The sequence below is a fragment of the Plectropomus leopardus genome, chromosome 4, assembly GCF_026936395.1.
Source record: "Plectropomus leopardus strain MGB_pleo_1.0 chromosome 4, ASM2693639v1, whole genome shotgun sequence".
In the NCBI taxonomy this organism is placed as follows: Eukaryota; Metazoa; Chordata; class Actinopteri; order Perciformes; family Serranidae; genus Plectropomus; species Plectropomus leopardus.
In genome coordinates this window covers 19,660,774-19,673,218 of record NC_142179.1, presented here as the reverse complement: position 1 = coordinate 19,673,218, position 12,445 = coordinate 19,660,774, and the positions used below count along the sequence as shown (strand labels likewise).

General features: G+C 40.7%; 1 protein-coding gene across 4 annotated transcripts in view; it reads right to left on the bottom strand.

Moving 5' to 3' along the window:
• The window catches only part of smtnb (smoothelin b), a 62,802-nt gene that overhangs the window by 22,894 nt on the left and 27,463 nt on the right, over positions 1-12,445 (bottom strand). For all 4 annotated transcript variants that reach the window (XM_088076740.1, XM_088076742.1, XM_088076743.1 and 1 more), the window contains exons 6-7: positions 7,775-7,871; positions 1,392-2,098 (exon numbers count right to left, since the gene is read on the bottom strand). In XM_088076740.1, coding sequence (XP_087932866.1) covers positions 1,392-2,098; positions 7,775-7,871 — 804 coding nt within the window. The remainder of the gene's footprint in view (positions 1-1,391; positions 2,099-7,774; positions 7,872-12,445) is intronic.

Below are 12,445 nucleotides of genomic sequence, written 5' to 3'. Positions count from 1 at the left end.
GGGATGAGGAGAAACAGAACATCTGGCCCGTAACCTTGTCTATCGCTGTCTGACAGCAGGTGAGGCTGACACGCCGCTGAGGTGAAGCAGAGACACTCAGGTGCAGTTTGTTTGTGTAGCCAAGTAACAAAAGTCAAACAGCAGCTAACAGGAGCTCGGCACAGAGTGTTCATGGATGCCGATGTGACCTGGGTGTCACTGAAGAATGGAGTGTCGGGATTTCTTGTCAGGGATAATGAAACAGAGAGAAGGGAGAGCTTTGACCTGGGTAATGTGATGTGTGGCTCAACATCACACTCTAGTGGTATCGTTGTTGCTGTTCATATGGCTCAAACTGATAAGAGACATATTTAAAAAAAAACAACAACATGAGATCAAACCATTATTCACTAAATTCTACAGAAGTATTTGCTATCAAATGTACTAAGGATCAAACAAAAAGTACAACTGACAGTTTTTAAACCTATCGGATGCTTACACATTTTAAATTACTTAAACCTCCTTATCAGACTCCTCACTCTCCCTGCAATCACCCTTTTCTTTGCACAGTCCATTGAGTCCACAGTCCTGACCAGCAGCAAGTGATGGTTTAGCAGAATAGCTGATATCCTGTACAGCAGGGGGCCACTTTTACAAAATGACAGGAGGCCAGGGGCTGGTTGCAGCAGCTCCATATATTTCTAGGATTTTAGGACATTTTTAGGATTTTAGGACATTTCTAGGGTTTTAGAACATTAGGGGCTTAGCTAGGACTTCCGTAGGGAGGTACAGGGGATACTCCATTAGCACTTCTATTGATAAGCTCTCTACTGATCCTTTTTATGCACTCTGGCACCTTACATACTCTAGAAGTACAAAAACAATTCCCAGTGTGAATAATTTTATTTTAACTGGGAAAATGGTTGGGGGGCCACTCTGCACCCTATCTGGGGCCAGATTTGGCCCCAGATAGGGGATCACTGCCGTGCAGTAAACAGTGCAGAGAAACTAGAAGCACTCGAGGTGGTCGGTTTTGTGGCACACAGTTTTGCACATGACAAGTGTTAATTGCAGACGATGCATTTATCCATTTTCAAAGTCAGATATAGTGTCAATATGTTTTTTAAATGTATTGTTAATATTTTTTTGTGTTATTACAAGTGGAAAATATCCCACAATTCTCAAATTCTGGGTTATCAGATATTCATGTTTCATTTGGTTGCGATATGGTGACTGTGAAGCCTTGATCATTTTCATACTCATCAAACGGGTCAGTGACTCCTCCCGCCCTGAATGGAAGCTGCATTGTGCTTCTCTTTTATTCAGGTTTTTCCTTTCATTTGTCGCCTGTCTGTGTATTCAGGGCTCAAAAGAACATCATTCATATGATGCAGGCACTTTGTATACACTACCTTTTGTTTCTGGAAGTCGATTTTTCCCTTGACGCTGCCGTTGAGCAGGCCATTTGCAGGATCTCTGCGAGATATAACAGCTCCGTCTGGCTGGTCCTGCTCAATGATGGGGTCTTGGTCGGACTGAGCCTGGATGCTGGCTGGACCTTGGCCTCTGCTCTCGGTTTCTGAATCTGTGCTGCAAGTTGAGCCACTCGTGGCGACCTCCAGCTCTTCTGCTGGACCTCTCTCCTCAGAGGACAGGCTCACACTCTGGTCAGACGTCCCCGAGTCACTCCGTTTCCTTGATAAAACACCAACGCTGTCTGAAGCCCCAGAGCCCAGACGGGGTCTGACGCCAGAGTCGGAGACATCTGAGCCCAGTCTCTGTCTGACGTAGGACAGGGAGCTGACGCTTCGCTCTGATGCCCCAGAGTCTAGGCGAACGCGCTGGGAGGGACTCTGGCTCCTGTCTGAAGCTCCAGAGTCCAGCCTGGCTCTGAAGGCCAAGCCCTGGTTCTTATCTGAGGCCACAGGATCCAGATTGGACCTGGAGAGCACAGGGGTCCCACTGCGGTCTGAAGCTGAGGAGTCAGACCTTTGACGGTGAGACAGGACCAGATCAGGCTCTGTGGTCCCGGCCTCTCTCTGAGGCTCTATCAGCAGAGGTCCGGGACCCTCGTCCTTCACCAGGTGATCCAGAACCAGCACCATGCCTGAGTTGGAGCCTGCAACAAAAAACACAGATTAAAGATGAGCGATGAATTCCTTTATGAACCTTTGTTGATTTTGTAAAAACAAATTCTCATATTACACATATTCTTCCTCTCATATCAATAAAGGAAAGAGAGTTTTACTGTGTGTGAACAAGGGGAGCAGTGGGTTGTGAAGTTCGAGGTTCAAATGATGGAAGTAAAATGCTTCTGCGAGCACGGGGGCTCACATGGGAGGCCCAGCAGGAGAAATATCACTGTGGATCACAGAGGGGGCACGTGGAGACATAAGGGGATGTAGGCATTTCCTCCAGACTGGCCTCAGTTCCTGAGCAAGATTTGTGAGATTGTGTCGGTGCATGTGCGCAAAAGAGAGGGAGGGGTCACGACTAAAGAGAGGGAGCATGTGGCTTAACCATAGGCAGTAAGCAAGCACAAGAAGTCAGGGAGGAAGGGGGGGTGAAATAGAGACTAGGACAAGTACTTCCCCTCCCCTAATCCCAAGCTCCTTCACTGCTCCCTCTCTCCGCAGGAAACCACACTCCAAACAACACAGCGCAGCCCACATCCTCCCTCTGTGATAGCGTCTACCTCCAGCACCCCACGGTGCTCCTACTGATGGAATATCTGAGGCTGCGAAAGCACCGCAGATCAGGAAAACAGAGAAGACTGAGAGTGTATCAGATTCCCACATCCCATGTACACACCAAGGCATGAAAACATGTCTGTTTGCACCAACTCTGCAACCAAACAGGGTTCACCAAGTATGCATGTCTGTCATTTACAAACCAAATCAAAGAGTCTGAACGGCAGCCGCAGAAATCTCTTTCAACTTCCGACGCGGCAGGAGACCAAGGAGTTCACAGCTTCATTAAAAGCAGCTGTTTTTTGTTGTTTTAACACTTTCTTTTTTAGATTTGCAAGAAATAGAAGCAATACTTAACTTAATAAAAGTACAAACAAATACAGGACAAATAAAATGCATTGAAAAATGCATTAAAATCCTGGAAAAAAGTTAATAAAATTATTAATTTAAAAGAATTAAATTAAAAATTAAAAATGTTTCTCATGCAGCTGGTTATCCTTCATCCTATCATATTCATCTCCAAATTCACCCTGCTGACCCACTAGTCAAGTCTGCATTTCCAAATTAACTATTACTGACCCCATATTACCTTAGTATTTCTCTTAAAAGAACAGGCCAATTTTTTTTGTAACACTTTCTAATAATCATCATCATCAATCATAAATTAGGTTACATTTTACGAATTATTAGTAATGCTATAATGTATGTTATTTTAACAGTTTATTGTTGCATATATTATAACATTTTATATAGTATAGTAGTAGTAAGTATTAATTGTTAGTGGTTAACGATTGACTTATAACCCGTCTATAATATTGCTGCATGGCTATCGTTAAGTTAAATATGATGATTATAATACCTTATCTAATAGTAAATAAATTTTGTAGTGCATGTATAAACACAGCAACTTTATAATGGCCACTTAAATGTCTACACAGTATTTATTATCCATTTAAAAGATATCATAATCATTAGTTAGCTCTTTATAATAACCATCCAAATAACTATAAATAATTATTGATTATTAACAAATATTTAACAGAGTATATAAAATATTAAAATGTGCACAGCAATAAACTGTTAAATACTTAATATTATAGTATTCATAATAATAAGTAAACATCTTTAATTATCATATCATCGATTGTTGAGAGTAACACAAATAAATTATGTTTTATTAGGTATCAATTTCATACTTAATTATGACAGTTATCATAAAGTGTTGACATTTTTCTGAGGATATTCAGACATTTACTAATTCTTTGTCGATTCACATTTTCTCACGATAGTGCTATCATCTATTTTGCATTTAACAAACAATGAAAAAAATGCCTCTCATTTCCTTGAGGTAATGCTTTTTGGGTAGCAACCTAACAAGAAAAGCTTGGACTCCATAGTTAATTGTACTGATTACCTATTAATTGTTTTTTTCTTATTACAATCTCAAACACATTGACAAAATGTTTGGACTGTCCTCATTCTTGTTTTAAAAATAGATGCTGGCTAAACTGTGCACAATTAATCTATAAATGGCAGCAAATTGTTGATTAAACAAACCAGATGATTATGTAATACGCTCTGAATAGAAAACGTGATTATGATAATAAGGACAATAAATGGCCACCATTCTCACATGTGACACTCTGAACGGTCCAGCAGACAGCAGTGTCCATATCTAATGATGCACTCAACCCAAACTCAATTACTGCACGGCTGTAGTGAGAGCCAAAACACACGGCTTCGTATACAAACGCTCACGTTATTGTTGGTATTTTTGCCATCAGGGAGCTGTCATGTCCATTGTGTAGCGATTTCTGGGAAAATCCCGCTGCTGCTGCTGCTGCTGCTGGGTAATGAAAGGTTTGCTTCTTTTAGCTCTAAAATAACTACAAAAGCAGCTTGTGCTGCCAGTCAATATATAGAGTACAAACAAAGGCCATCCAAGGGTTTTCTTTATACTTCTTTCACACTGAAGCAATGGCCCGAGGAAAGCTCGTGTTTGTTGTTGGTGTGAACCGGTCAACACAGATTTTTCAACTCGCCTGCTGATGACCTGAGTTTAACATGAATTAATCACACCTCTGATTTGGTTTAACAAGTAGAAGACAGGTTTATTTAAGAAATGTACTGTTACTTCATAATCAAGTGTCTAATTCAAACTATTGCATGCATGTTTTTTATGTTACCATATAAAGAAAAGAAATATACACCACAAAATATTGCAGCAAACATTTAATGCTAACTAAAAAGGAGAGTCAGCATGAGCAAATTATTTTCAGGTCATATGTCAGTGACACCAAACCTTAATTGCCTGTGACCCTTCTCAGTGAAGCAATGCCTTAATTTGACCTTTTATTACAGGTTGCAAATGTCTCTCAGGGTTCATGCAATGTTTTATTTTAGATTACTTCATTATCTTCACCGATGAGGTCATATTTTCGGTTTAGTTAGTTGTTTCTCAGGAGGATTACAGAAAAAGTACTGACTCGATTTTCATAAAACTTGGTGAAAGGGTCTGGCAAGGGCCAATGAAGAACCCATTAAATATTGGAGCAGATCTGAATCATGGGACGGATATTTTTCACCTTTGTTAATGTTGTGAGAAAGGATGTTTGGCCTTGAAACAGGCCTCCCCTTCTAGTTTTAATAGGCTTTAGAGCCTTCAAGATGTAAAGCTCACCAGATTTTCAATAATTACAAAGATTTGATAAATTAACTTAACTGAGTGCTGCTTTTATTTCTATCCTGCTATTGCTCTCTGATTTTTTAGGCCCCTCTGATTTAAGGTGCCACAGCTGCAGACCAAGGTCTTATATTAAAAAAAAAAAAAAACAATGACCTGATATGTGCAAGTCTAGTAGAGATGAGTACACTGGAAATCGGAAGGACATAACCAGAAGCTGATATTTTAAGCCTGTAATTGATATTGGTTGATCAGAAGTTGAAGTATGAAGTATAAGTTTTTTTGTGAACTAAACTCTTAAAAATAGATTTTAAAAAACTATTTGCAGAACAACCTCAGGTATGTGTTTCAGAACCTTTTTTGATCACTAGAGTGAGAGACTGAACACGAGTACTGATATTGACACATTTTACTCAAGATATTGTGCTCATAAAAAGTAAATTTTCTGTACCAGAGACTCATTTCATCTGAGTATTTGTCTCAACCCTTATGACTGAGGTACATGCTCTTGTATTCAGTTTATTTTCTTGATGAAATTGTGTCAAACTTGAAATTTGAACATGAGACACATTCCAACGAGAGTTTCTGCAAACATTTCTTTTCCTAAATCACCGCCTTACAAGCTGCAGTTTGCACTAGAATGCCACACAGCCGGACACATGGTCATTGAGTTAAAGCTTGTAAATATAAGCTTTTTTTTGTCTGAGAAGTGGATGCCTGTGTTTGTGCTGTGTTCAAACACCAAAAAGAATCAGTCAAAGTCAATCTCTTATTTTCTGCCACTTTCACTCTGCTGAAAAGACAACCGCCTCTTCAAGAACCACTGGCTCACCCTGTCCTTTCCCAACCAAAACCGTCCGTTTCTTTGTTGATTGGTGTCCACTTTGAAAAGCCTCCTTTGCTTTTCTCTGGTGGTCTTTTTTTGTTCACCCTAACTTCACCCAGGTTTAAATTGTAAGGCAGGGATAAATCAGGAACAGTGGGGAGTTTCTCCACCAACTGGTTCTGTTCTGGTGTCCGCTTTATTTAGAAGAGGTGTGGCTGTTGGGTTTCCCTCTGTTGCTTCCCATAACCCCACCACCAACCCGAGGTCCATGAGAAGGACACTGGGAGCCAAGTCCAGGGGCAGACCAGGCCACACAGAATGACATTATTATGGCCGTCTGCCTCAGGGCCAAGTTTAGGTCAGCCGGGCTTAAATAAAAGGAGAAAAACACTTTCATCTTCAGCCAAAGATGATCAAAGTTAAATTAAGTGTCCTATATGCAAAGGACTGTCCAATTAATAGTTTGTTCTGAGGGGTTTAACCCCTTGAAACCTGGATAACTAGCAGTTTTTGTGCTGTGATCAGACTTCTTTCACAAGCTGTTTGACCCTTTGAAACTTGAGCAAATTGGTTTAACTTCTTTTGAAAACACGGGAAAAAAGCAATGACCAAGCGAGCAAGAAATGTCCCACTAATTGCAAGCAATCAGTAAAAAGGGACCAAAATATTAGTTTTAATTTAGGATTTATATGTAGGATTACTACAAAATTATCCAAAAATATGGATTTTAATGTGGATTATATAAATTAAGAATTTTTAAAAGTTATTCTCTCCTATCTATATCTATCTATCTATCTATCTATCTATCTATCTATCTATATATATATATATATATATATATATATATATATATATATATATATATATATATATATATCCTTTTTTTGGCTTATTTTTAGCTGATTTTCTTGTAACGTTTGGGTCATGTCCTGTTTATTACTCATCAAGAGAAATCAAACTTTGCTAAGGTTTTATAGGGTTAAATTGGAAAAGCTGTAGGATGGTTTGTAACAACTTGTCAGTAATGCACTTTTGTCATTTTACAAGCTATTCATCGTCAGCTCATTGCCTGCAAGGCTTCAAGGACTCAGCTGAACGAAGCACATTCATGCCCTCCTGAAGGCTTTCATTCATACTACCTTATTATTGGTTGGGCTAACAGAGTGCTTAATGAAATTACTTCACACTTAAGAAGGCAGAGTCATTAAGCCTATGGCTGTGGGCGACCCCAAACAGTTAATAAAGTTAGGTGAAGGAGCCTGAGCTTATATGACCTCCTGACCGCCACCTCAGGAAAACAGCTCCTTCAGCGCACGATTTTAACAGGCAGTAAGGAGGAAATTGCATCAAGACGGATGTTTGCAGTCACGTAAAGGCAACAGAGGTGGTCAGTGTTGGCTTTGAGTCAAAAGTTCTTACCCAAACTTGACCTTTAGGTGAATGTTTTGACAGCATATAAAAGGTTTTGTGTTTCAATTCCAAAAGTGTGGCATGGCTGAACATGATGTGAGTGTGCAGAGCATGCAGGCCGTGTGTATACAGCACGCAGTGGGTCACGAGATAGAAACAGCTTGGTACTGAATGAGCGTCTCTCACCTATTCTCTGCAGCTCTCTGCTTTGCTGTGTCTGCTGTTCGCGTAACTCCCGGATCTGAGATCTGACGCGCTCACTGTGACTCTCCCGCTCTGACTCCTGTAAGAGATAAGGAAAAAAAATCACACTGCTGAGTTCATTTCCATAAGACACATCATGATTGTGACACATTTCTGCGGTCACAATCTCTTCAGGCTGATCCATTCCTCTTATCAAAACCAGAGTGAAAACATCTGTCCTACGATCATCTGTTTGAGGTCAGCTGGTGATTTTAACAGTCTTTTGTTGAAGGTGGAGGTCAAGTGCTCCAGCCATGATGAGCAACATGCAACAACAGCTGGAAAAGTACAGATCTGTTTTATTTTCCGTTGCATACCTCTAGGGGCCCTGACACAACAAGTAGACAGTCGGCCATTGGTGAGGTTGAGCATCTGTCACAGTGTTTTTCAGTGTGTCCTGCGTTGTTGGCCATTGTCCGTTTTTTTCTCAGGTTGATTCAGCATGTTGAATCAGTGTCAGAGATGGCAGAGCGTGTTGGAGATTGAAATCACCCTGATATCAGAAACGGTTTGTGTTATTGCTCGCTCGCGCACTGTGAAAATTCCTTTGCTCCTCTAACATCAGGCTGTGATGTTAATGTGCTCATTAACTAACTAGCATCTTGAATCCATCCTTTGAGGGTTCCGGTTTTGGCTTTTTTAATGAAGAATACAGACTACCGCTGCCTGCTGGTATGGAGAGTTATTTTCTCTTCGTTCCAGTTGGCTGAAGTCTTTGCAGTGTGTTTAGTGTTCATTGCCACAAGTTCTTTGATGAGAAAAAGACCCCTGAGCTCCAAAAACGCCTACGTTTCACTTAGGGTTAGGAACAATTTTGCGCAAACTCTTATTGTAACATTAAACATAACTTTTTTGGTCAAAGTAAAATGTTGGATGATCTACTTAAAATGCTAGAAAAAAAAATTAAAACCGCCAATATCGCCAATTATTTCGAGATTTTACACTGCAATGTCAGCAAAAAACGATTACTAAAATCCTAATCTTTGGCATTTTTAAAACTTCTGACAGGTTGATTTGAGACATTTTAACAACAATTAAGGTCTTATTTTTAGATTAATGACTTCAGTGCCTTTTTAGACTTTTTAAGGATCTGGAAGAACCCTGAGTCAACGTGTGGTCCAGTACTGTGCTATATCTTTGCTTTACTGCCTGACTTCACTTGGGTCCTACTCCTTCAAGATTACCTGCAGCACATAAAACCAAATTTCTGCAGCTCTCTCTGGCCCTAACCTGCACTGATGGAGGAAAGTCGCAGTTGGGGGGAGATCTCGGAGGACTGGCAGGAATATTTTGGCATATGGAGAGGAAACAGGAGAGGTGTGGAAGGGAGGACGGACGGGGGAGAGATGAAAATGCCGGCACTACTGTTGGGCCTCTGGTGCCTGACCTTGAGCTGCTCCACAGGAGAATCAGCTGCACAAATAAGGCTCCTTCGAGCACGTGTGCACACGCTTTAAATCACTCCCACACATATTTATATTCCACTGCACTCTTTTTTACAAACTTTTCTATTAAAGGGCAAAACACTCCAATGTGTAGAGCTTCAGGTGTTACGCATTACTTTAAATGATAAACTATATCACAGCATTAAATCTCATTAAAGGTGTTTTACAAGAGGCATCTGGGTTAAGAATAGTCCAACAAAAGTTTGGGTGGATCCTGAAAAAACATACGGGACATGACCTTATATACTGAAAATATAATACCGGATTTACAGCCTACTATTACTTCAAAAAGCTCCTAAAAAGACATTCACAAGATGTCAAGCAAGCGAAGAAAGCACACACACCCAACCACACATTCGCACGCCACAATCAGTTGTCCATGTGTAAACTCTGTTCTCCTGCTCAAGAGACTTGCACAGCTGTCACAGCAACTCAGTGAAAATCTTTAAAGACACACCTTTTTGATTTCAAAAAGGCTTTTAATCAGTGCATCAGAGAGAGAGCGAACACAAAGCCTGTTCGAGTTTAAGCACAAACGAGACACAGAGGTGAGGAAGGACTCGAGTTTTTCTGCTCTGCTGACTGTGACCTTCTCCACCTTGAGCAGATTACAGGGCAGAGTGCCGCACTCACTGAGGAGAAAATGTAATCAGACACTGTCGCAGGCGACGGAAGCACAAACAGGAGAGGTGAATCTTGCATGGCACTGCTCTGGTTATAAACAAAGACACCACGTCATTAAATATATCAAATCATGAATCAAGATAATATTAAGACAACTGCAGGTGAAAACTGTTGTTTTTTTTTGTTTGTTTTCTGTTGAGATTTTGGGCTGTTTTCCATAACATGACAAGACATATCGGACTAGTGGAGCACATTTAGGTCCTTATTTTATTTCGGATTTCTGTTCTCAAAATGAATACAAGCAGCACTTGGTACATTGACGCAAACAAATAAAATATTTGGGTCCAAACAATATACAGAAAAAAATATATATATCTTTCATGATCTACAATTTTACAATAAATATCTTTAAAGGTCATGTTCTCAAAATAAGGTTTTCTGTTTTATTTTATTTATTTATTTTAAATCACACTCTGATCCAAAAATTTAAACTTCTGTAGCACTTACATTCACCAGACTTTCTAATATTATTCCTTTTGGTACTGTGAAGGCTTTTACAGAGGGATTGGTCATGTCTTATGCAAAGCATGATTTATAAAACATTTTATTCTTAAAAACATGGCAAAATTTGAGTAATCTATTTATCCATTTATTTTGGGGCTGTTGACAGTATTTTTTGAATCATAGAGTGTTAAAAAAAAATTGACGCTGATGATAATAATAATTGAATGACTGTGACTGTTATTTTTGTAATTATGTAGAAAATCAACAAACAACGTTTGAAAGAGACTACCCACATTCCCTTGGTAAAAAGATTTACAGTGGTATCTCTTAATAAAAAAAATTACCCTATTCACCTGGACTGTCTTTTCTTAAAATAAAAAGTCAAATAAGCGAAAATTAAAAAAAAAAAACAAAAACAAACTTTTTTTAAAAAGAATCTAAAAAATAGAAATACAATGTCTGACATCATAGCAGTGTTAATCTACATAGAAGGTGCTCCACTGTCATTTTTTCCATGCCTTCCACTTTTTCCATATGGGGCAAAAAAGTGGCAGCATAAAATCTGGAACATTAAAAAAAAAAGCCTTCTCAGCTTTTACGCTAAATGTTGCTCATGCAGACTGGGAATGTCGTGGAACTCCCTTTTAATGAGTCATTATAGTGTCTGATGAGTTTGGAGGACACAAACCGTCTTCTGCATCAACACAAAAGACTTGAAGGCACTACAGTGAAATAATGTGAGAGGTCACACACAAAGGGCCAATCCTTCTGAGTGGAGTCACTCAATCAAAGAGTCACAGGGGGAGATAATTGTGTTTGAGCCATAAACACAATTAGAGACGACAAGTCTTTCCTCACCCGCCCCTCCTCTCCCTCTGCCACTTCTACCAGGACTCAGACAGACAGCCATCATTTCACACAGCTCCCACTAAACCGCAGGGAGCATATTTCTCACAGACAGTGAGGCAGAGGGGAAAAAAGAGAAGATAAAGTGGAACTGGAGATGCAGAGCAGAGCTCCAGACCTGCTGCCAGCCACCATGCTGTCATTAGCGGCTTCCCTCTGGCCCTGACAGTGAAGACCTGACAGAGTGGAACCAACACTGACACCGTCCCACTCATCCCATGCGGCCTCAGCAGCCTACTCGCCTTGGACTATAATAGCAAAAGCTCAATAAACACAAAAACAACTGTCCTCTCTCGTAACCACAGCGAGGCGTCGGCCATCTGGATTCCTCTGAACCCTCAAAAATAACAACAATGAGGCTGAGGCACACACCTCCTTCACCCGCAGCTGAGATCGGCTGCAGATTAGCACGCCGGGTTTCAACGCTCCAGTTTTCCATGGACGTTAAATCCATCACTGAGCTGGTAGGGTCAGACCATCTGAGGGTCTTCCATGCCTCCACGTGGACGAGAGAGAGAAACCTGGCGGCTCTTTTTCCATTACTGCAGCCTGAGGAACCACACACACTCGGCTTACCTCCAACTACTGAAATACAGTAGCTGGAATGAAGTAGCAATCATCTCGGTATCACACACACACACACACACACACACACACACACACACACACACACACACACACACACACACACACACACACACACACACACACACACACACACACACACACACACACACACACACACACACACACAGAGTCTGGAGTGAGGCAACCCACAGAAAAACTCAGCCCTGAGCCTCATTCCTGTTTCCACTGCACATCATCACATGCCAATCTAAGCTTTCTTTCTGGTTTTCTTTCAAAATGGATCTACTGTACTTTTATTCTCCTTCAGCATCTTAAAACCCTCTCTGTTGCAAGCGCTAGGCCCCATTTAAGACGGGTTAACTCCTCTTTCCTCAGGTCTCTTGCAACATGTTTATGATGAGATCAGAGAGCAAACAAATCTCTGTCTGGAGCTGCAGCACCTGCCGACCAACAACAGCAGCCTACCTGAACCCGCCCGACACACCTGAACAGCATACAGCCTCCGAGAGTCAAGCTACAGGGTTAAACCGATACATGCATTTGAGGT